General features: G+C 53.9%; 1 protein-coding gene across 6 annotated transcripts; it reads right to left on the bottom strand.

Annotated features, from left to right (window-relative positions):
* Window positions 1–488: 488 nt before the first annotated feature.
* Window positions 489–6,020, bottom strand: Stmn4 (stathmin 4). Of its 6 annotated transcripts, none has more exons than XM_048330646.1 (6): window positions 5,945–5,957; window positions 4,998–5,093; window positions 4,447–4,527; window positions 3,852–4,060; window positions 3,051–3,242; window positions 489–548 (listed from the first exon to the last, which is right to left on the bottom strand). In XM_048330646.1, exons 1-6 carry the CDS (start codon window positions 5,955–5,957, stop codon window positions 489–491), a joined length of 651 nt encoding a protein of 216 aa, XP_048186603.1. The 6 variants fall into 6 exon arrangements, with proteins under 6 accessions (XP_048186603.1, XP_048186606.1, XP_048186607.1 ...); XM_048330648.1 differs by lacking the exon at window positions 489–548 and adding an exon at window positions 2,374–2,394; XM_048330649.1 differs by lacking the exon at window positions 4,447–4,527 and having other exon boundaries at window positions 5,945–6,020.
* Between the last annotated feature and the right edge of the window lie 19,211 nt (window positions 6,021–25,231).

Genomic DNA, 25,231 nt, shown 5'->3' with positions numbered 1-25,231 from the left:
ATGATAGTGAACACACAGACACGCGTAGCCCTCACCCCACCTGCCGCAGGGCAGGCCCTGGGGTCTTGCACCCCTTTCACCCGGCCCAGGCTACGGCCCCCCGCCGGGACCCTGCCCTCCGCTCTCGACTGTGCTCCGATCCTCCTCTCCCCCCGCGTGGAACCTGAGGCTGGACGTGCAGGCAGGGCGGAGGTGTCCGGCTGAGACTGTGGTGGTTCGTGGTGCAAAGTCCAGAGATCTTCTCTCCACTCCCTTTCCCGACTCTCTCCTGCCCCCTCTCCCACCCGATCATTGTTCCCCAGAAACAAATAGGATGGCTTCACTGGTCAATTCTTGACATGTACAAACACCGAAAGCAGAGGAAACGCCCTTGGCCACCCCCCTCCCCCCCACCCCCAGGCTGGGCGAGCAGCCGGCAGGGAGGCTGCTCAGAACCGGAGCCGCGGGAGCTGTCCGGCCGTCCTGGAAGCTTCGCGGGCCTCTGGGCTTTACCTGGAGGCCTCTTCCTTCAGCTCCTTGTTTTTCCGCACCTCCTCCGCGTGCTTGTCCTGAGAAGGAAGAGAGAGAGAGACAAAGACGGGTCACGCGGGGCCGCCCGGGGCCCCAGGAGGCCGAGGGACGAGGTGAGGTGACCACGCAGGAAGAGCAGAGCCGAGCTGGCGACCTGAGAGGGGGCGGAAGGCGCAGGTGAGACACGAGAGGCGGGGGGGAGCCTGCCCCAGGGGCAGTGTGCGCCCCCGACCTCCGGAAGGGGAGCCCCTGGCCGTCACCCCAGCACTTGCTTTCTCCCTCGATCGGCCCGTCTGGTGTTGGGGCCGGCCGGCCATGTGTCTTGGCTTCATAGGGCTAGTTTGTGGGGGCCGGGGAAGGAGAGAGAGGATCCGCCCTACTGCCACACCCCTATTCTCTCCGCCATCACCCCCATCGCACGGCCTTGAGGCCGTCTCTGTCATGAGAGCCGCCCTCCGCCTCCGGCTGGTGGACCGGGGCTCTCAAAATGCACACGGACACAACCACCTGCGGACACGTTGTCCAGCTTCCACAAAGTAGACTTGCCCTGCCCGTCGGGAAAGACGACCCTTGCTTGTGTCACAGCGGGTTGAGCACCTTCTCCACCTCGCCCTTCGCTGCGCGACCTTCAGAGAGGGGCTCGGCGGCCCCCCTGGCTCTCACTCATCCCTCCAGCTGGGCTGGGCTGCGTCCCGCCTGCCTTCAGCCACTGTGTGTTCTTTACATTTTCCAGTTCCTATGACCACACCTGCACCCGATGCCTCCTCAACGCTTGCAGTTACCACGCTCGGTTCTCAACCTACGATCGAACCAAGGACGCAGGCCAAGCTCCCAGGAGACACCTCAATCCCAGACTCTATTCCTCCAGAGGCTCTGGAACTTTCCATGGGGGCTGCAAGTCGGGCGGAGGACACCTGCCTGGAGCAGAGGCTGTCAGACCCAGCGGGAGGTCCCATGACCTGGGAAGCCCAGGTGACCCAGGTGTCGCCCTGGACCGCCAGGCAGTAGGTGGAGGGCAGGGTGCAGGAGTTTGCATTTTAAACTTTATACCAGGTACAGGTGGTCAGTGAGCCACAGGGGGACCGGCATTGTGAAGGTGGCCCTGTCCTCGGCATAGAAGTGGGGTGCAGCCCTCACCCCATGGCTTCCCCCTAGGCGGAGTCAAGGGGTCAGGGAAGGGTGGCCTCCTCGCAGTTGCCCGCACCTCCGCCGATGTCCCCCCACGCGTGACCTCTCCCACTCCTCCACCTCGCACCTGCCCCGTGTGTGTGTTCAGGTGAACCCCAGGGTGCCGCCCTCCCCTTCCCTGGCCTCCCCAGATCTCCGTGCGGACAGAGGGCTAACGGGACCATGGCGAGCTCCCGTGCTGAGACAGGCGGAGGAAGGAGCCACGTGGGCTGGGCCACAGCGCTGGGTGCTAGTCCCAGTCCTCCTTCGGGGCCCCTGTGTGACGAGAGGCGAGTCAGCCGACGTCAGGCCTTGCGAGGACAGCCGCCCAGAGAGCCAAGTGCGTTTGGTAAAAGTCTTCCTAATGCCCTACAGGGTCTGGCCTCCCTCATTTGTTTGGGGCTGGATTGACCTCTGACCTCAGGCCTCCTTCTATGGCAACTCCAAGTTTGCTTTTCTTCGGTCGCGCCCCCGCCTGTGTCTCTCCTCAGTACCCCCGGCTCAGGGCCTGGCTGCCTGCTGCTGCTGGCCGAGGGTGGGGCGGGCCGCCCAGGGCCCGAGCCCCGGGCGGGGTGCGCACCCCTGCCTGCCTGCCTGCCTGCCTGCCGTCCAGGGGTCTGCGATTCTAAGCGGATGGGCAGGAGGGGAAACCACGCTGCTCACCATGGGACGAGGCCACCGATCGGGTCCCGGGAGTCACCGCGCAGCAGGCGGTTCCTGGAAATAAAACACAGAGCTGGAGCTTCCCAGGAGCTGCAGGAGAGACTTGGGCAGGCCTGGAGACCGGGGCGACGAGGCCAGCGTGTCCTCCACGGAAGGGGCTGTCCTTCTGCTCGCCTGGGGGCGGGGGGAGGGCAGCCCTACTGGCGTGGCACCATTGGGCCTGTGGGCAAAGCCAGCCTACGGGGAAGACCTGCCACTCGACGCGGTCTGTGTCAAGAGTGTCGTGTGTCCTGCTCAGTACGCAGCTCAGCCCCTCGTGCCCCCGGCTTAGCGCCAAGGACTGAAGGCAGCATCTTTCTCTGAATCCAGTCAGTCCATCCATTCGAGGACAGAGCCAGAGACGGGTCTGTGTGGTGCGTCTATCTCTACGCCCTTGCATTCTACAGGCTTCTCTACAAGAGGACAAGGAGGAATCACAGCCGTGGATCTATGCAGAAAATGCCCCCAAGGAAAACCAGGATTGGCTTTGTCTGTCTTGCCTATAACTTCCCAAGTTTTCCCCTCCGGAACTCTACGGCCTCTTCCTGCCTGATGGAAATGACCCCATTCCTGTACGAGGCTGAGTCCTCCTGAAGTGAAAAGGAGCTCCACGTACACTTGCCAAAGAAGGAAGAAAGGGGGGGCCCCCTCGCGGGTCCAGGGCCACTGACCTTCTCTTGCAGCCGTTCCAACATGGCAGCCAGGTGGGCTTCCCGGTTCTCCTTATTGGATTCCATCTTCTGGGCCAGTTTCTCCTTCGCCATCTTGATGAAGTTGTTGTTTTCTTCGATGGCTTTTTGGATCACTTCTCTCTCGTGTTCTCGTTTCTCTGCTAGATGCTTCAGGAGCTCAGCTTCCTGGTACTGGGTTAGCACAAAGAGGCAAAAAGGCCCTTCATTCAGGGTGAGCCCACCGAGGTCTCTGTGGCCCCCGTGGTTTAGGAGCACCCCGTGCAGAACACGAGCCACCCGCAAGGACGATTCCTGGACCCCCACCCCCCACCCCCTGCAAGCTTGCCACGTTCTTGGCACCCTTTTGTAAGTCTCTTCAGAGCTGTTTTCCTCATTGCTATCATTCATCCATTCACTCACTCACAAATACCAACGGATCCTATACCAGACACTATCCTAGCAGCCCGGGAAGGTTATCACCAAGAGTCTAGTAGCGAGAGATGTGTCTTTTTCTACCAATGTAACAAATGCGGATTGGCCTGTGAGACACGCTCACCCTTTGCCAGCCAAGGAAACCTGTCCCTGAGTCATTCTCGAGATCTGCGCCCGTCGCCACGCCGCCCAGTCCACTCTAGAAGCACACGGTGCCTTGTCTCCCACCAGTGATCTCCTAGAGGGCAGGGCTTTGTGCCTTTCCCTTGATTCTCAGTGGCGACCCACTCTCTCTACCCAGCACGTGGGGGAAGGCTGGGTGGCGACTCTGCACCCGGAAGCAGGGAAGAACGCAAGAACACCACTGACCTTCCTTCGTTCCTCAGCAGCTTCCAGTTTCTTCTGGATCTCTTCCAGGGAGGGGTCTCGCCGCCGGGGAAGGGAGGCATTGAACTCGGGCACCCCGTCGAAGGAAGGTGGCTTCAGGATGACTTCGAAGGATTGGCCCGAGGTACACTTGTTCAGCTCGATGACCTCCATGTCGGAAATGACGCACCAGTTCAGGTCCACCGTGTCTGCTGCGGGGGTCAAAGCGGGGGCTGCTTACCCACCAGGAACCCCGGGGACCCATGAAGCACACGTGCACACGGACACAGGACGGGGGGGGGGGGGGTCCCTACGGCACAACCACGGCCAGGAAACTGGCTCTGTCCATGGGCTCTGGTGGGCCTCACGGAATAGCCACCGTGAGAGTTGAGGTGGCCCCAGCGGCACCCCCAGATATATGGCTTCCTCAGCTGCTTCTGCTCTGCCTCTGCCATCAGTCTGCTCCAAGATTTGAGCTCCTCCCTGCTGACACGGTGTCATGGGGGGGGTTCTACCCACCGCCCGCCCTCAGCCCCTCCACACCCCGCTGCCCCTCTGGTGGCTTGGTCTGTGGACCCTGCCCCTGACTCCCTCCTACCCCGTTCTCTTCTTTCTCTCCAGTCAGCACTGTCTTTCCGCTGGCTTTGACCTTTCCTCCTACACTGTCTCCCACACCAACCTAAACAGAGAAAACAACCTCGGGTCATCCACACGCCTCCTTCTCTCCTGGCCAGACCAGACCCAGCCCTTCCCTTGAACCAGGAAATCGGGAGGTGACCCGCTTCCCAGCCCGTCTCCCGAGGACGGGGCTGTCGTCTGGGGAGGACCGTCCCGTAGACAGCCTGGCTGTCATGGCCTCTCCGACCTCCAGACGCTCAGGGCCTCTCTGCCCTTCCCTACACCGGTCAAGCTCCTCCTCTCTGTTTGCCTGTGCTCCCTGAGGGCAGATGTGTGTTCCGACTCTCCTGGTCTCTTCCACAGGGTGGATTGGTTCAAGGAATGAACACAACCCACACCAGAGCCTCCCCAGGCCTGGGGAAACACGTCGTGGCCGGCGGTTTTAGGAAATGGGGCTCGGCTTGCTACCCCCACGTACACAGGACACGAGAGCCTCCCGCCTCTCCCCCTCCCAACGCAGCCCTCGCTGACCTTCGTATTTATAGGACGACTTATTCAGGGGGTCCGCCAGGAAGCAGGAGCAGAACAAGGACACCAGTGGGAGCTCCTTCATCTTCTCTTTGTAGGCTGCACAAACAGGGGCAGGAAAACAGGCGCCTGTGAGCCTCAGAAGGGCGGGCCACACGGGGCTCATTTGGGGACTTCTGCCTCCATAGAGGTCGCAGCCCCGCCAGCGACTCTCACCTGCACCCCATCCCCCCACCCCCGGAAAGCTGAGCCTTGCAGAGTGGCTGCAAGACCCCACCTTCCCCCCCAGAACATCTTCCCTGCTAGCACGCAATGCCAAGAGGCCGTGGGTAAAGGCCCCCACCCTCCTGCCCCCACTCTGGTCTCCTGGGCCTGCCGTCTGCCCACTCCCCTTCCGGAATGGCCAACTCTTTGACTCTGGGATGCCTTCTGCTGAATGAGCTTGGCAGGGCTGCTGAGGGTGGCGGAGCTGACTGGCAGGAGCTGGGCCAACCTCCCCACCGCCCCTCTGCTCTGGACCCTCCTCCCTGCGAACAAGTGAGGCAGGAAACCGTCCTTGACCTTCCCAGCACAGGGCCAAAGCCAGGCGGCCAGTGTCCGTGAGAGCAGGCTGTACTCCCTAAACCACTGAGTCTCCCTGGGTCTCCAGATCACAAGTCAGACCCAGCTGTCATGGTGGCTCCTGCCAGTCCCCCAGCAACTCCTCATTTGATAAGACAGACAGATAGAGATGGATAGATGATAGATAGATAGATTGATTGATAGATGATAGAAGATAGATAGATAGATAGATAGATAGATAGATAGATAGATAGATAGATAGATGGAAGCAAAACTCAGCTATGACCCTTACCCACCACCACCCTGGGCACATTTCCTGAGTGTCCTTTGTCTCTGCAGGGCCCTATGTACAGGGGCTACAGTGCTGACCACGTGGCGGGTGTACCTACCTGCGAGGGTCATGTCTGCTGAGATCTGGTGTCTGAACCTGACCGAAAGTCACAGGAGATGTCTGTCACCAGCTCACGACACTGTGACAGCCTGAGAGGGAGAGAATGATTTTTACCACTGACAGATGGTTATCTTCAGGAGTGTACCGTTGTTGTTTTTTTCCTTTTGGACACTGCAGAGGAATTCTCAGGGATGCTGTACCCGCTCCTGCCTCCAAGCCCCTCCCTCACAACCCCCATTTCCTCCAGATACCCACTGCCTTCCAGATAAGCCCAGCCAAGCGCAGCACCAGCCGGCCTTTCTGCATGGGCTTTCCTGCCTCAAAGCCCTGGGGCAGCTAAGAGTAAGAAGACAGCACGGACATGAACCAAGACCCAGCGGCCCCTAGATGACGCCATTCTCCTCGTCTTCCTGGTCCTGCTTTGAGCCCCTATGCAGATCCTCCCACGGAAGCACAATGAGCCTTGTCTCTGTGGTGTCAGGCTGGTCCTGATGGTACCAGCAAGTCCCCGCCTAGGGAGGCAGCCGGGGGCCTGGATGCCACGCCCCCTTCGCTATACCCCACTTGGGCCAGGAGGATGGAAAGGCGAGTTGGTGGAGTGAGGAAGTCCAGGCCTGGACAGTAGAGGCTCTGGGTGGGGATCAGAAGGAGAACCCCAGCTAGGTGATGGAGGACGTTTAGGAATGCAGAGACTTGGAATATCAGAAAAGGAAGACCAGAGCCGGAAGCAGGAGACATTGCCAAGGCGGGAAATGTGCGTCTGAGACCTCTCAGGGCCACCGAGTTGAAACCCGCATAATTCAATGCTCACTAGCAGAACCTTCCCTGTGTTGAGCTCATTCCTGAGTACCCAAAAGGGACCTAATTCTAATGGCGAGTCCTTGTTAGTGACACACACAAGGAGGAGGAAAAATGCATGTGTAGGTGCAGTCAGAGAATGGAGTGCAGAGCTCAAGCCCAGGAATGCCCAAGTATACTGGAAACATGAAGAGGCAGGGCAGGGCGCTCCCTCTAGTGTTGAAACAAATATGGCCCACTGACATCTTGATTTTGGACTTGTAGCCACCTGCTTTGTGACAAGGTATTTGGCAGAAAAACAATGCACGCCATAAGTGATTTAAAAAAAAAAAAAGCAGGGCCCAAACTCATGTTTCTTCCATCATAAACACTAGTTGTTCTAAGTTGTTCTTCTTCAAGGTAATTTGTAGTTTGAATCCATAGGTGCAGGGGAGCTCCTACAATGTCTTAGGCCACTAGTCATGCATTTCTATTACACTCGCTGCCAATGGAACAGCCTGAGAAGAGACACGGGAGATACAAGGTAGAGAGCAGCAAAGCATTCTGGGGCCTTATGCCATTGTGGATGGAGCCTGACTCGACTCCGGATTCGCCTACGGCACCGGCATCGGGTGGGCCAGGCACGCAGCCCGTGGTGTGACTCTAGGTCATCTTGCGGGGCTGGTAAGTGGTAGCCAGGCTCATGTTGTCATGCCACAGCACCCCAAAGCCTGCAACGGCATGGAGACCGTTGGGGCTGCCCCTGGTCCAGCATCTCAGGGTCTGTCACCACATCTTCTCAGTGATGGACTGAACCACCAGCATAACCCCACCAGCGATAACCCCACCAACCACAGAGCCTGCAGAGAAAAGGAAGCTCAGACTGGGAGCAGCCCTGGCTCATGGTAAAGATGTAGCTAGAGCCCATGGCGGGATCCTGAGAAGGGAAAAGATGGCTAAAGCAAAGACAGCGAGCACCCGTTTCTCTAGGACAACACAGTGTCAGAGAAGAAAACAGGCAGTTGTAAGGGAGCCATTGGCTCGTCTCTTTCCTGGGAAGCGGGTGGGGCTTTCTGATGACCACTGGACAGGAAGTGACAGACACCGGACAGGCCCTGCGGTATCCAGCGGTGAACTGTTAGCAGAGAAAGCACCGGAGCCTCTGCCTCCGGCTTCCAGTGCGGGTCCCTGTGTCCTTATCCTGGCCTCTTCTCCCTGCCCCTAGAAACATCAGCCTAGAGAGGCAAGAGGAGCAGCCCACGGAGGAGGGATCCCCAGAGCAACTTCCAGGGGGAAGACGAGTACTCCGCAGGGACGCCCTTACGATGAGGATCAGGACCGTGGTCGCAAGGCTTTCAATAGTGCAGTTGGTGACAGGGCAGAGAGGCCCGCCAAGCTCTTCAATGCAACATGGCCACTTGGCAGGTGCTTGTCAGACCCCGAGTGGCTCTGGTGGCCCACCACGCAGAGTGACCGTGACTTTACTCGCCGCCGTGAGAAATGCCCAGGGACCTCTCTCAAGATCCCGAGTGGACTATTTCTGAGGGATGAGCAGCTAACGTGGTTTGAACAGAGTCGTCCCTGGCAGGCATTCTAGAAGACAAATATAGGAACTCTGGCACAGCGGCAAGATGGGTAGCTCATGGGCGTGGGCGTGGCGGATTCTGAGCCAGGTCCTCTACCCACAGCTCTACATCAGTCTTCTGAAGAGTCCAGGCCGAGCCTGGCGTTTACCTAAAAGTAGCTCCCGAAGTGACCGACCTCAGTGTCACCTTTCCCCACTTGGGGCCGGGGCCGCGTCATCTCAGAACAGAAGCGCTACGTACTCTGCGCTCATCGCAGGCCCTCTTAGGCAGCATATGCCTTATTTGAGTTTCAAATCTAAAGGGCATCAATTACTTTCTCAGGTGTGTGAATCATTTTTCTTTGTCAGTTGTGGGGCTTGAACTCGGGGCCTAGGTGCTGTCCCTGAGCTCTTTTGCTCAAGGCTACTAGCACTCTACCACTTTGAGTGGCTCCACTTCAATTGACTTCAATTAAGAGTCTCACATGGGACTTTTCTGCCCAGGCTGGCCTCAAACCGTGATCCTCAGATCTCAGCCTCCTGAGTAGCTAGGATTACAGGTGTGAGCCACCAGTGTCTGGCTGGACCATTCTTTTCATAATATATAGTCACTCATTTATCGGTGGCACTAGGGTTTGCACTCAGATCTTCGTGCTTGCCCGGCAGGTGTTATACCACGTGAGCCCTACATCAGCCCTTTTTATTTTTCGTCGTTTCTCAGATGGGATCACATGGTTTTCTCCAGGGCCAGCCTTGGACAATGATCCTTCTATCTAAGTCTCCTAAGTTGTTGGTCTCTCAAGTGTGTGTCACCACCATGACTTGTTGAGACAGAGGTCTCACTAACTTTCTGCACTGGCCTTGGGCTTTGATTCTTCTGATCTCCATGCTGCTGAGACTACAGGCACAAGCCCCTATAACCAGACCACACAATATTTACTGAGTGTTAAGCACTATGCCAAGCTCTCTATTAGGTACCAGAACATCTGGGGTGGGGGGTTGGCTAGAGGAGAATAGAGGGCCGAGGGGCCTCTGGGAGTTCTTCAGAAGCCCTTGCAGGGGTCCACAGTGGGTCCTGTATTCCAAAGAGCAGCGTGGGGATAAGGCTGAAAGCACACGTCGGATAAAAGTGACTATGATACACCAAGGGGGACTTGGCGGAAAGCGTACTCTGTGATGCGTGTAGCTGAACACTTGCGTTGTCTGTTCAGTTTGAACCAAAGGGCTTCAAGAGGAAGAGGAGGCGGACCAAGATGACAGCAACTCTCGAGCACTCTGCCAGGCGTGGGAATGCAGCTCCAGCCCCGTCCTTATTCAAAGGAGAGCTACGATTGTATATAGTCTACATCCAGGTAGTCAGCGTTCCTTGATAACCTGACGAAACACACATCCTGGCCTCCAAATAGTTCGTTTTCGCACATACTTTGTAAGTATGTTATACTTAGAAAACAATGCTTTCCATTACTTTCATTGTGACCAGGATTGATAACATGTCCTTCGTGTGTGTGTGTGTGTGTGTGTGTGTGTGTGTGTGTGTGTGTGTCACTAGGTGCCATCCTTCTCATGACAAAATTAGCTAGCTAACTAAATAAATAAACATACGGGCAAGCAAATCGCAAAGCCACCCCACGAGTTCAGTCTGGGCTGTCTAGCTGTAATGTAATGAGGACAGGGCTGAGCATTTGCATGTGTAGGGAGTTGGGTGGGAGGGGCAGCTGTGGGGGGGGGTGTGAAGGGAGCTGCCTGGATCTGCATGTCTCCCTCTTATCCTATGGGGACTAAAAAAAACTTAACATTTATTTTTTATAAAGCAGCCCTCTCCAAAGGAGAAAAAAAAACAGGCATTTTCTAAATATAACAGATGTTAATTTAATAAGCAAACCAAATAATACATCATGCTTAGTTATTTCTCTGACTTAAAAAAAAACACCCACAAATTTAAGTCTCTAAGAGGCACTATAAGAACTTCATCTTTCAGGTCCCCCTCCCCAAGTCTTCAGGGCCTTCCCGAAAAGAAGATCTCCTTTATACCTGTGACTGCAAACCCTCTGGTAATCCTGTCCTTCGTGTAGGCGCAAACTCCTCTCCTCATCTGTCTCTGTTTGCCTCGTTTTCTTTGCCCACATCCTCCTCTCCTGCTCACCCCTATTTGCCAATCTGTGGTCCTCGGGTTTGTTTGATTCGGAATATTAGAGGTGAGATGTAGGGCCTGGCTCTACTACTCAGCTGCATCCCCAGACCTGTTGCTGTGTTTTAAAAATGACCAACGAAGCCTCTCTCCTCCTCCAGGAAAAACGTGGCTTAGCAGGGCTAATCAAATGAAGGAATGCTTGGATTTTATTTTATTATTTTTTTTTGGAGCCAAAATGAAATCGAGATATGCACCTACTCGTGCAAAGTTTGAGACACTCCCACTACCCGTCCACCAACAACAGGCACCCAGCACTCCCTCTTCCCCAGAGGAGACGCGCTCTGGAGTCCTGTTCCACGCATGCGGGAAAGCAGACAGCGCTGCTCCCTACACAGGCTACGCTTACCTCTCTCTAAACAGGCTTGCCTAGGGGAGCAGTTCATCGGCAAATTAGGCACCGTAAGAAATTAAAGCAGTAACCAATTGATAATAAAGAAAGAACAAATGGTAGCAATATTCTGGTGGAAGTTACTTACACTTATTTCTACATAGTAATACTTTTGGACAAAGCTGACTTGGTGTAATTGGGGAAAGCCAAGCCATGGATGAGAAAGGGACTGCTGTCTATCTATTCAACAGTCTGCCGGGGGTGAATCATGTTGGGTGGGTTGGACTTCTCCGCTTTTGGGGAGTTCTTCCGAACACTCTCTCCTTAGATAAATAGTCCCCAATTAAAACAAAATTTGGATTTTGCTCTAACTTTGAGGTACTTATTTTATAGCCAAGTATGGGACACAGTCTACAACATAGACTTAACCAATCACAAAAGGACAAGTACTGTATGATGGCACTACAGCTGGCGTGGTCAAATCCATAGAAACAGGAAGTAGAATAGGAATTTTCCAAACAAATAAACTGCAAAAACTGGGCCGGAGGCATGGTTCAAGTGGTAGAGTACCAGGAGAGCAATCAGGCTGAGCAAGCACAAAGCCCTGAGTTCAGATCTCAGTACTACCACAACCATAAAAAGATTTATGAACAGTGTATGTACAAGTATATTCACTTAAAATAATGATGGTGAGGGCTGGGCGTGGCTCAAGTGTAAAGCACCTGTCTAATAACTATAAGGCCCTAAGTCCAGAGCTCAATACTAGGCAAATAAGTAAACAAGTGGGACCAAGTAAATAAGGACAGTAACTAGGACAGTGAATTTTATGTTAAAAGTATTTTACTACATTTAAAAATTAAGCGACTTTTTACAAGTTCACAGTCTAATGAGAATTTTCCACACTTGCAGTCATAGGGCTAGAAGAGATCATTAGAAGTCAATCATTTAGCCCAAGGGTATCGAACTCTTTTCACTGGAATCTACCGTGAAAAATGATCCAATGGATATATTTCAGCATGTGGACACACACACACACGTGGTTCCTGACACACGCACCTATACACAGATGAACACACAAATATACACTGCTGGAAGCATGACATTAAAAAGATACAGGACACTATTTTCTCATATAGGGTGTGTTCTGATTTTTTCCCCCTATTCTATCCTATCTCATTTTATTTCAAAGAAAGAAAGAAAATGCTACAACCCACAGAATCAGTGTCACAATCGAGTCTCAGACCGCAGTTGGAAGCGCATCGCCTAGCTCAGCTTCCAAGGCCATGCAGCTTGGGCTGGGGCGATCTCAGAGATGAGAGACTCCCAGCCAGGCACCATCCTGGCTTAGTCGCTCCGAAGCCGCTCCAGGTGGGGCTGGGCAGCCCGGAGGTCTGGTACCAGCCCGCCGACCAGAGCTGGCCTGGCCTGGCGCGTGCCAAAGGCAGAGCCCCTCGCCGGGGCTGGAAGGAAGGGCAGGGGGCTGGGAGTGGCCGCCTTCTGGAGAGCCTGGAGCAGACCCGCCCCCTCTGCCTGCTCTCCACTCTTGCACTAGGATTATTTGCACGCCTGACGATGATCTCATTCCCCCTGGCACAGCCTGAGGGAGAGGTCCTCCCCCCCCCCAGGAAACTCAGCCTCCACGGAGACATTCCCTCACACGCCCTCTTGACCCTCCCCACCCTCCCCAGCCACCCCTCCTGGCCATCCCACCTGGTGTGGTGTTGGGGTGGGGGGTGGGGGGGGTGGATGTGGGAGTGCCCTTGCTTGGGCTATTCCCACAGGGTGAACAAACCTCAAACCTGCCTCGCCAGGTGTCCACACCTGGCTGTGTCTTCCTGAGAGAAATAAAACAAAGACAGCACTGCCACGTGGGGACAGGGCTGGTACCGGACGCCATAGCCCCCTGCTGCGCCCCCCCAGGCAAAGGACGATGCTTCATCCCTGCTGAGGGCGCAGGGCTGGGTGAGGAGGGGGCTGGCAGTGCCCACCAGGGACCAAGGAGTGGCCGTGGTTCCCTGCGGTAGCCTCAGCCGCCCCTCCAGCCGCTGACCTCAGGGCGGGGCGGGGCCAGGGAGAGGTGAGCTCATTGTGTCCCCAGAGGAAAAAGTAAGCCGGCCCAGGAGGGAGAGGGAGAGGCGGAGAGAGACCAGCCCCCAGCCCGGCTGCGTGCGGAACACAGGGCAGCGCCCACGTTGAAAGGGCTCCCCGGCTCAGAGCTAGCTCCAGGGGAAGCCGGGCTCCCCGACACACCTTCCCCCCCCCCCCCACCCCTCAGCAACCAACTATGTACTTCCACCCACCCCCTCTCCGGAGCTCCGGGGTGAAAGTGCTGTCCACCCCAGCCCCACCTGCCTTTCAGCCTCACCCTTCCCCACCCCGTCAGGATTGGACAAAGTTTAATTGACTTACACCAAAGGCAGCACAATAGACCCCAGGCCCCTCCCGTCCCTCCTAGGTGACTGCTGTTTCGGGTTGTTGTTTTTTTCCCCCTTTTGTTTGAAAAGCCCGTGATCCGTCGTTCGCATCTTGTTTGTACTTACCTGCAGTCCGGTTCCCAGCGATCTGCTCTCCTCTCACTCCCTCAATTAGTGGTACCCTGGGCTTCTCTCAACATCAGCACCACGGTTCGGCTCTCACCATGACATCACCTCCGAGCTCCCTGATTGGCCAACGGCAGGTTGCTTGGCAATTGGACAGTCTCCTCTGGTGGAGCCGGGATTGCCGGAGTGAGTAACTCTTAGCGGGCCAGGGGATGGAAGATGATGTCAAACAAAGAGCCTGCCTTCCTCTGCTGCCCGGGGAAATGGGGAAGCGGAGGGTGAGGGGAGCCAGGATGAAATGGAGGAGGAGTGGTAGGGTGATGGTGGGTGGGCAGGCACAGCTTGTGAGGAGGGGGGGACGATGGATGATTCTGAGCATCTTCAGATCTGAGGGTGGGAGAATATGGAATCTAGAGGAGCACTCAGAGAGAACAGCTGAACCCTAAAAATAGCTTACCAGAGGGCTTGGTGACTGTTCCCAACTCAGTCAGAGGGGCTGGGGGGTTTGAAGAGTGACTTAGAAAGATCGGTTGGGGCTTCAGGAACCCCAGGCCCTGGAACTGGCAGGGACCTCGGGAGAGCAGGGCTTCCCTCTGGCTGCCCACACAAAGGTACCTGCTGTGGGCATCTCCCCAACGCTCATCCTCTAGCTCATTCATCCAGCCTGGCCCAACCACAGGGAGCCACAGGTTGGAAGCACAGTAGACAGTACCCTGCTACCTCTAATGTGGTGGAAGCCTGAGGGGGGGGGTGATGAATCTCGGGCGGTGGCTTTCTTTGGCTGCAGGTGCAGCCTTTGGGAGGCCGCCCCCCCCCCAAGGAGACAGAGGGAGACTTCTCCTCCAAAATGCTTCTCCCAGCTGAAGTCCAGCTCCTATGCTCACCTGCTACCACCGAGACTTACCTCATTCTGTTTTCCCTAGGAAGGTATCACACATGCACCCTGTAAAACGTAGCATGTTAATCATTGCTAAGTTCAGTGGCATTGTGTGCAGTTGCAATATGCTACCACTGCCATCATTGCCTCCAGGGTGTGTGTGTGTGTGTGTGTGTGTGTGTGTGTGTGTGTGTGTGTGTGTGTGTGTGTGTGTGTGTGCGTGTGCGCCCTAGGGCTTGAACTCCAGGCCTAGGTGCTGTCCCAGAGCTTCTTTGTGCTCAAGGCTAGGGCTCTACCACTTGAGCCACAGCTCCACTTCTGGCTTTTGGGGGTAGTTTAGTGGAGATAAGAGTCTCACAGACTTTTCCTGTCAGGCCTGGCTTTGAACCACAATCTTCAGATCTCAATCTCCTGAGTGGATAGGATTATAGTGGTGAGCTACAGGTACCTGGCTCCAGAATATTTTTGCCTCCTTTTGACGTTCTTTTGTGATCGTTAAATCCTCCTTTCCTTCCCCCGATCTCCAATCTGTTTTCTGACTTGTTGGTGCCTTTGCTGGGCACACCATGCAAGTGGAATCACACCATGTTTGTCCTGTCATGTCAGGCATAGATGTCTTTTGCAGGGAGCAATGTTTTTGAGGTCCACCCAAGTTGCCTGTGAGGCGTTTGCTCCATATTGATCGATGTCATGGATCCTGGCTCTCCGCCATCTCCGTGGAGACCCAGGTCTCCAACCCTTCCTTCCCATCTAGGAGAGGCAGGCCATGTTAGACTGCCTAGGAATGGCTGGACGCGCCACCAACCCCGCTTGCCTGTGGGTGTGGGAGCATAGCCACCTGTTTCTGGCTCACCCTGGTGAGCAGCTCTGCGAGGGCACAGGAGGAAAGGTGCTCTGCTTCACACTCAGAGAGGACACCCAGGCCCCAGCTGGCCCATCGCAGAGGGAATCGGGGGGTTGTGGGGACAAGGGAAGTAGTTCCTTCAATAGGCACACTGCACACCAGGCTGGATGGGACTCTGAACCCAAGCAGACCCCAAATATGTGTCTAGGGAGCCTTCCCTTCCCCCAGCCTGCCTTCCCTCCCTGCCCTGGGCGTCTGGAGCTCCAGAGATAGGCTGGCTCTGGAAAGGGAGGGAGGAGAGTGGAGACAGTGCGTTGCCATGGTGACGGCAACCAATCAGAGATCCTCTGCTGCTAGGAGAGGGCGAGCCAGCCAGAGCCCCCCTACCTGACAGTGAAGGAGGGAGGGGCAGGAAACAGGGAAGTGAAGGGAGGGAGAAGTCACCACCTGAGAGAGCCTAAGGAGGAGGAGGAGGTAAATGGAGAGGGTGGCTCCATTTCTAGAATTGTTTAGCTATTGTCACTCACACACTCACCACACACACACACACACACACACACACAATCAGTGAATCTGTAAAGGAACTGTGTACTCAATTCATTACAGAAAGAGGCTCAGCTGGGAAAGGAACCCTTCAGTCTACCTGTTAGAAGCCTTGATTTGAAGAAAGAGAAAGAGAGGTGGGAAAGAGGGAAGGAAGGAAAAAGGAGGAGAGAGAGAAAAGGGGGGAAAGAGAGAGACAGAGAGAGAGAGAGAGAAGGAGAGAGAGGAGCTGGACAGAGCCACCGGCCTGAAGTGTGAGTGGATGAGAGTCCCAGGGGTTTTCCAGAGGTGGCGCAAAGCAACCGGCAGTGGTGATGAAAAACAAGGGAAGAAAGCCAGTTATTGTAGGAAATGTGGGAAGAGAGGATGGAGACCAGGAGCAAGATGGAGTTTGGAGACTGAGGTCCACACACCCCTGAGTTCAGAGCTGCGTGCAGCCTGGCAACAAAGGGGGCAGCTGGACGTTGACCTTGTTGGGGTGGTCCTGTCAGTCCCCACGGTGACCTTTTGGGGTGGTCCTGTCAGTCCCCAACACAGCAGCTGGACCTCAGCCCTGGGGTGGAGACCACGGTGTGCAGAACTCATCAGCTGCTTTGTACCACCGCTTAAGTTGCATTAGGCAGTAGTAACACTTGAACCCTGACTTACACTGCTGCTCTCCCCTCTCGGTGCCCCCTCCCCAGCTTGGCTGTACACCAGGTACCCAGTTTATTTGCTGTTAGCCAGGAATCCAAGAACGGCCCCTGCTCAGTGATCTGACCCACTACACAAGCGCTCACACTGACAGCCTTTGGGAGGATCCAGCCCTCTGCCCGGCCCTGCTCCTGCCTGTGGCTGAGGTGGTTCTAAAGGAGGCCAGCTAGGCAGTCGCCCTCAGAAAAAGGGTTTCCAGTGGCCTAAGAGCAGCTGATCCAGGCTCGTGTGTCTGCTTTGTTCACACCAGTGTGACGTGTAAGACCCCTGTAACAGAAGTGGGTGTTAATTTGCTACTTTTATTTCAGGAGGAGACAAAGGTTTGGGGGATTGATTGCTCAGGAGGATTTGCAAAAGTAAACATTGTCTACTTGGCAGGAATAAAGACACACTTGTAGGGTGTCACTTTAAAACGTGAGCCCTGCTCTCACTGGAGGAAGAGCTATCCTGACTCACGATAGCAATGCCTTACATTTCCTCCCAACCAATAGTGAATCTAACGTAAACCTGGGCAACTTGAAGGTAAGCGGTGTCAGATTGCCGCCGTGACTTCTTTATGCTGATGGTTAGATTTGTAAGCTAGATCATAATGGCGGCTCACGTCCGTAACAAAAAGACGTTGCATTTATACAAGCCAGATTTGTCAGGGGGAGCTCGGGCCTGCGCCTCAGTTGCCACAGAGCCCCGCACGGAGTGTCAGTGGCCACTGTGACTGTCGTCTGGGGCAAAGCACACTACCAGGATTTAGGTGTCAGTAAGTGAAGCCCATTTCAAACTTGACAAATAAAAGAGATTTTTAAAAAATCAGAACATAGAATATTTCCAAACACAACCCAATGAGCGAATGGGCAAAATCTCCGAAGAGATCTTTTATGAATGAAGATAGACTGCAAATGCTCCTGGACAAAGGTACGCATCATTACTGGCCATAGCCATACATCATTTTCAACCATATACGATACTACTCGACACTTGCTAAGGTAGTCCAGAGGCCTGGCGTGCCCTGAACTCAGTTTCCCCCATGGTTACAAGTGGCATTATCCCAGTAAGAGATCAAAACCAGGAAGCTGACCTCAGCACACTGCGTGTGTGCATCCTGTGTTGTTTTAAAAAACCTATTGGGGTTCACGCAGTCACCACTACCCTGAAGACATTTCCACGCCACAAAGGCTTCTCATCTGCTGCTTCTGCAACACCACACCACATCCCAGGCCAGAGCCACCTCTACTAACTCTTTACGTTTTTCTGGATCTATGATTATTTCAGGCTAAAGAAGTTACCACCCAAAAAGGAAAGGGAAGTCATCAAGGGGCTAGCCCCTGTCCAGTGCCTTCCGCCACCTGGGACTGGGGTGGAGAATCGGCTACCTTCACCTGATGCCCACTGACGGTGGCTGGCAGCCTCCAGGCTTGGGCCTGTGGTTTGCCTGAGGGTCCAAGACACCTGCCAAATGGGCTGGTGTTGCTTTACAGATCCTGTTCTTCAGGAGGAGTACAATTTTCTTGGCGGCATAACACCTGGAAAAAATCTTAATTGACAGCCCGTTGGTTTCACTTACAGAAACTGCATTTGCTGAAAGCCCTCTTCAGGCATTTTGCAAAGCCAGGCAACCAAGCTGGGCTGTGTCTCTGTCTGTGTGCCTGAGTTCTTAGAAGGCAGCCCGAGGGCTGCACCTGTGTCTCTGCATAATGGGCTTTATTTGGGGGCGCAGTGAAGAAATCTGCCTTGGAATTTGGGGCTAATGGGGCGTCCCAACTCAGGTCTTTCATGAGGAAGGACTCTCACCTTTGTCTAGTAAGAGGGCACCTCAGAAGGACTAGGAAGTCGCCTGGAATGCTCAGGGTTCCCCAACTCCCCCAGCCATGCCTGGTGCCCTCGTTCCAGTTGTCAGAACCTCACTGTTTCATAATTGGTGCGCCAAATTTAGTTCTCGATTTAGGTTGCTGCAGGGCATAAGTGCCGCAGCTCAGTCAGTCCTGTGATTAACTTCTGGAATGGGCGGAGGGGTCGCTGGTCGTATACTAGGGCAGGAAGGGCTTCGGTGACAGGATTGCATAACTGACCCCATTTTCCTACCCACATTAGCCAGGCAGCCTTGGGCTTGACATCTCTCCTGTGCACCTTTCTGAAGCCCCATGGTGGCACCAATGAAACCTGACAGCCCTCAGTGTGGTCTTTCAAACCCCAAAGCAACGCCCCCCTCCCCCATGACACTCACCTTACTAGCAGTATGTCTGCATGTCACCTGCAGCCAGCTTCAGCTCCCAGCTTGGTGGCTTCTCCTTTGGTGATGGGCAGCTTCACTTCCTGGTACCAGGTTGCATCTCATTCAGGATTCATTTGGTTGGAACTTCACAGGAAGCTATTCCAGATGATCAGATTCAAAAGCAGGCAAGTATTCAAGTGTAGAGGAAAATCACATAGAAAGCAACACAGAAAGGAACAGCTGGGCAGGAATCAGAAACCAAAAAGCCAACAGGACCTGGAACCTCTCTCTCCTCTCTCCTCCTCCCTCTCCCCCATTCTCTCTTTACCTTCGACGTCTTTGTGCTCCTACCCGCAGCCCATCATTACATGTCAGCTTCTGTCTAAAAGGATATGTCCTGCCTGACAGGGATTCTGTCTCCCCAGCAACAGACATCCCGTGATTCTGGGGTGCATGAAAAGATACATCAGCCCTCTCTTGATCCCAATTCCAAAATGTCCAGGAAAGAAAGTTGGTCTCCTCCAGATCCCAGCAAGTCTTTCTCTTCCCATGCCTTGGCCTCTGTTTCTCTTGCTCACTCGGCCAGAATAAGGGTGAGTGGGGTGGGGAGAGGAAGGATGTCACTTGCATGGCAACTTTCTGCTGACCTTTTCCCTTGTGCATTAACCTAGCCTCTCCCATGTCCCCATGTCCCCGACTCTCCCCACTAGAGCGCGCTTGCTCGTTCAGGGGTGAGTGGATTTCTCCCAGCGGATCCGGGTTCTCCGGCAGCCCCCCCGTGCATGTGGATGGGTGCCGGCTTCTTCCCTCAGGCCTGCGCCTCAGGCAGAATCTAGGACAGCTCTAGACGGCTGCCCTGCAGGCCACATCCGGTCCTCAGAGGGCTCTCGAGAACTCTTTGTTCTAACGGAGCTTGCAGGTCCGAGCCAGGATGCTCCCATCGCTGTGTCAGCCTCCCTCTCCTCTGATACGGGGGCCGAGGAGCCACGTGGCCAGTGTGGCTTCTCGGGCGTTCATCATGGCAGCGCACTGTGACTTCCCCGCCCTGGGGTGTGTGGCAAGTATTTGCTGTGGGATTGGGGGTGGGGAGGATCCTTCATCCCCAGACCTGGGGGTGCTCAGTGCAGGAAGAATTGGGGCTGGGGTCCTGGGCTAGAGGTGGGGTACAAAGCATGCCAACACCATTCCTCAAAGAAACCCCCTCTGTCTCTGGTTTTCCTCCTTCTTAGACACCGAGGGAGGAAGGTCAGCCGAAGTTGGTACGACAGCTTCTCAGCCAACCACACCCCCCCCCCCCCCGCCCCAGACCACATACCCCAGGCTTGCATTTCTCAAATGGGAGCAGCTGATCCTACTTTCCTGAAATGATCCCAATGGTTTCTACATACCATCCCTCCATCGGTCAGGTCCTTGTCTAACTTCCTAACGTAGACTGTCATCTTTAATTTGCCCAACAGACCCATCTGGCAGGACCCACCGCTATTCTACATGTGGGGAAATGGAGTCTCACAGACGTTAGCTACCTCGGTCAGGCCACATTTGACACGGTGGAGGCCAGAGAGGCTGACTCTGCCGTGCTAGACCCAGGAGAAGGCCCGCCATGAAGGCCGAGCCTGAGAAAGGAAGCAGGACCGTGTTCCAGCACTCAAAGAGTTGCTGCTGAGAGGGGCATGAGTCCCCCCTCCCCCCTGCTCCTCCTTGCTCCCTTCCTTCTCTGGTCCACCCCGGTCCTCCTCTCCATTTCCATGACATTTGTTATTTAGCTGGACCATGAGAGCTGTGTAAGTCTTCAAAGGCAAGGACCTCCCTGTCTCCTGTAGGGGTCCCAGTGCCTGTCAGAGGCTCACAACCTGGGAGACGGGGGGGGGGGGGGGGGTGGCAACAATGACCAAGAAGAAGAAATGCACTCATTGCCTGACTTAGGTCCTGTAACCTCCTTGTACATCAACTTTCCAATACAATTTAAATTAAAAAAAAAAACGGTGCCATTAAGAAATGCATGAAAAACAAAACAGAAAAACAAAGCAGAATAAGCTTTGGCAGTCCCAACCTCGGCCCCAGAACATGGTTCTAGAACTTGATGTGGAGATGTTCTCGTGTGCTCTGGGGTGCAGAGAGAAGTGGTGATGTGTGCCCTCCACCAGTGGGGACAGTGGGCGGGGCCGAGCCATCTCTAAGGCCCCTGGAAAGGGCCTCCCGGAAGCTCCCAAGGAGCCCGGGAAGAAGGCAGAAGGGTGAGTTTGTGGCCACTGTAGCCGTCCATGCTTCCCTCGCGCTGGGTGGCAACTGGGGGAACTATTGGGGGATCATAACCCTGCAGACTGCGCCCAGCATGAAGGAAGCATCAAGACGGCGAGAGACGCTGAACCGAGGGTCAGGATTCACCCCACTGCCGCAGAGGGAAACATGGACTACTTCACGGCGCTCTAGTTTCCGTTTTAAAGGCCTGTTTCCCAGCTTTGCAGTTGATCCCAAACCATTGTAGAACGAACACCTGCCTTCTATAGAGGGGAAGTGCACAGTCCAAAGCTTTCTGGCTTGTGAGGGGAAATGCGAGAACCTCCTGGTTCTCTTCCAGAATCTGGGAAGGAAGTCATCAAATGTCTTTCTTGCCAGCATCTCCTTTACAGTCATCCCTCCATATCCACAGGGGATTGGTTCCAAGACCCCCACAGAAACCCAAATCCTCAACGACCAAGTCCCTTCTATAAAATGGTGTAGTACTTGCATACAACCTGTCTTTCCTCCCGAACACTGTAATTTCTAGGTTGTTTATAATTCCTACGTGTCGGTGACTATGTGTTAGTTCATTTGCATGGATGCATTGTGTTATTCAACTCATAGAAGACTCCCATTTTATTCTTTGGCACTTTCTGGAAATTTTTAACCAGTATTTTTGATCCATGGTTGGTTAATTCATAAATGCTGAACTCATGGATACAGAGGGCTAATTGTGCTTCATTGTTGTGAGGTTTTTGATTTTGTATCATTTTTATGGTGTCCCAGTCTACCTTCTTGTCCCAGTCTACCACCAGGAGGCCCTGATCTTCACTCTTTCCTCCCGGCATTGATCTGGGAAGTAGCGTGGCTACCCTCTGCTTTACTAGTACTAGAAACAGGCACCAAGAGTGTTGTCCCTGGGACAAGAAGTTGCATTAGCCATGACATCATCCTGGAGGACTGAGGCCCTGAGGACTCCAGTGATGCGCTCAGCCCTAAGGGACTCTGCTGGGAAGTACTCCAGGGATCACAAGCAGGTTTTTTGGTAGTGAGTATCATTGCTGTGGAAGTCAGCCATGATCACAGCCTGTCTGCATACAGAGAATGACTTCACAGGGCTGGGGGCTGGGAAGAAGAGAAGGGAGGGAAGTCTGCGCCTGATCACACCTTCACCTGCATTGAGAAACCTCAGACATTTCTGGATGGCAATCTAGCAACATGCTTGCCTTCCTTCTTTCCTTCCTTTCTTCCTTCCTTCCTTCCTTCCTTCCTTCCTTCCTTCCTTCCTTCCTTCCCTCCCTCCTTCCTTCCTCCCTCCCTCTCTCCCTCCTTTCCTTCTTTCCTTCTTTCCTTCCTTCCTTCCTTTCCTTCCTTCCTCCCTCCCTTTCTCCCTCCCTCCCTCCTTTCCTTCCTTCCTTCCTTCCTTCCTCCCTCCCTCCCTCCCTCCCTCCCTTCCTTCCTGATCCCCTCTCCTTCCCTTTCCCCCTTCCTTCTCTCCCAGCCTTCTTCTTCCTCCATTTCTCCTCCCTCCATGTTTGACAACCAAACTTTTCCTTCTGGGAATTTCTTTTAAAGCCTTAATTGGACAGGAGTTCTACAAAATAATGTCTATGTAATTGTGTTATTTGATGCTTTTTTGTTTGTATAATTCCTTCAAACCACTAAGGTTAATGACATAGATGTTTGTATGGAAACTGGTAGTTATGTAATGTCCACTTGAAAAGTTTTGCAACTACTAAATACTATGCATTTGAAGATTGAAGCTAATGGGGGAAAATTCAATAAATGAATACAAAAGGGCCACACGAATAGGTAAAGGGAGCCGATTCCTGCACAAAATCTCACATTTTTTTGTTTAAAAATAGAGGTGTGCCTGGGGTGCAGACTGTACTAACCAAAATGTTTCATAGTCTATGTGGTGTGGTATTTCACACCCGTCAGAAACCCAGCACTCAGGAGGCTGAGGAGGACTGTCCTAAGTTCAAGACCAGTCTGGGCTACATAGTGAGACCCTGTCTTGTTAAACAACAGAACAAAACAAAATGACAGTTAGCATTGCTCTGGATAGGGAATTCTGGGCCATCCTGTTCATGAATTTCCACACAAACACCTATACCTTAAAACACACACACACACACACACACACACACACACACACACACACACCTACAAAACCTTGGCACTATGTTTTCTCTTATTTGGCTTATTTCCATCTTTACCTACTTGGTCCTCTGCCAGGGTAAAGAGGAGTCAGAGGTAGGGGGGCGGGGCTTCTTTGGGAGGGATCCCGTGGCAGGAGGAGAGTTAACTCCTAATGAAGTCCTCAGCCTGGGAGGAGCACTGAATTCACATTGGATGATGGTGACATCATGCCAGCAGCAGCAGCCAATAGCATCATCCATCCAGGCACAGGAGGCTTCTTAAGACCCAGATGCCTCAGGGAGGCGGCTGGACCAGCTCCGGGGAAGTGAATTCTGCTTTCAAAGTGCTCTCCGTGAGGGTCTTCCTGCGCACGCACGTGGACCTTCTAGGCTGTGGGTGCATTCACCAGGAACCCCAACTTCTGGTGCTAGCCCTTCCATTCCGGAGCGCCCCTCTCTCCCCCGGGGCAGTTTGGTTTCAGGTGACCCTGAATCCTGCAGAGAATATCCTGGATTTTCAAGGACTCGGAGCCATTGCTTTATTCTTGTGCCCTCTGTATTTATTATCCTCTCTTGAGACACAGCCCAGGGGCTCTGTGTCCTCCCTTGCCTGCCCCAGATTAGAGCAACACCTCAGCTGGCACTACCACAGCGCACCTAGTCACCAGGGCTGCAGGCTAGGCTTCCTCCCGCCATCCTTTTCGCCCTCCCTCTCTCCTCTGTCCTCAGTAGCCCAGCTCAGTAACTCTAGATAACAGCAATGCACTGTATTAAAAAAAAAAAAAAAGTCAGGGGGCTGGGGATATGGCCTAGTGGCAAGAGTGCTTGCCTCAAATACATGAGGCCCTGGGTTCAATTCCCCAGCAGCACATATACAGAAAATGGCCAGAAGTGGCACTGTAGCTCAAGTGGCAGAGTGCTAGCCTTGAGCAAAAAGAAGCCAGGGACAGTGCTCAGGCCCTGAGTCCAAGGCCCAGGACTGGCCAAAAAAAAAAAAATTTCAAGAGAAAGGATTTTTAAGGTTTTTACCATAACGCAATGATACTGTCTGAGGTAATGTTCCTGATTTGGACATTACACACTACAAACATGTACCAAAGTATGAAACGTTTCCCTATGAATATGTACAAGTTGTATGTGTAATATGTACAAGTTGTATATAACAAACAAAAAAATGTAATTTAGAATATAAACAAAAAAATGTAATTTAGTGGATATCCAGTTAGGATATCCACTTCTTAAATGGGTCAGCATTCCCCAGGATTTTGCCTCAGCCTCATTCTCTTACCTGCATTCTGTGTCAGAGCTCTGCCTCCTATGGCCTCAATAAAGGATGGCTCCGGAACGCACATCTCCCATCCAGACCCGCAGTGACAGAGATGTGTCCCTTAGCCTACTCTGTACTTCTGCTACCTCAACACGCCCACAGCCCAAGCACTCACATGCTCACCTTTAGTCCATGCCTCATGACCGCAAGTGTTGCTCAAGCTGGAAACCTGGCAGCCGGCAGACTCCCCATCTTCCTCCTCTCACACAGTGTGTCCACTGGGCCGGAACGCCCCCTTCAGAATCCCCAAAGGCCCTTTCTCCACTTGCCCCCAGGGTCTGTTTTGGGCCAAGCCCTCGGTTACTGTTGCAATCCCCAGAAGGTGGGACAAGATTTGGGGTCAGCAACTCTAGACTTGGATTTGAGGTCGAGCTCTGTGGCTGCTAAGTCCTGAGGCTTCACGGGCCTCTTTCTTACCTGTGAGGATTAAGATAAAGAGCAGGCAGGACATACGTTGAACGTGAGCAGGGCAGTTCCTGAGATGGTCAGGTTACACAAGAGCAGCCTGTGCCCATCGATGAGGGCTGGGAGGTAAAGAACAGCAGGGTTGGTTGGGCCCCCCCATGTAGTACATACTGTGCCCTGTGGGGAGCACTGTTCACACTCCCCCCTCCCTTCCTGGGGTACCTGCTGTCACAGGTTCAGAGAGCCTGGAGGGTCTCATTTCAGGCCCTCACAGAGCTGGGCTGGAGTGTGTCCCTGGACTCTCCAGTTCATAGCCATGTGCCTTTCTGTTCTCAGTGCACAGTGTTCCCAGCCTGGCTCTGAACTACATTATGCAAATCCCAGCCAGCCCAGTAGCCATGGAAACGGAATCTCCCATCTTTCTCAGCCTGTTCCCTGGCAGATAAAACCCACCCAATGGACACCCACAAGCAAGAGTAACAGTACACAAGAGCAGGAAAGCTGCCCTGTGGCCTGGCCATCAGACTTCCAGGTGTGCGGAACCTTCTTCCTGGCCCTCGTGTCTGTGCAGAGTGGGGGAAACAGGCTCTAGAAAGTAGCTGCATGCCTCTGAAACCTTGAAGGAGGTG

Source organism: Perognathus longimembris, chromosome 21, assembly GCF_023159225.1.
Source record: "Perognathus longimembris pacificus isolate PPM17 chromosome 21, ASM2315922v1, whole genome shotgun sequence".
NCBI classification, from domain to species: domain Eukaryota; kingdom Metazoa; phylum Chordata; class Mammalia; order Rodentia; family Heteromyidae; genus Perognathus; species Perognathus longimembris.
The sequence above is the reverse complement of the archived record's forward strand: the minus strand, read 5'-3'. Positions and strand labels throughout refer to the sequence as shown.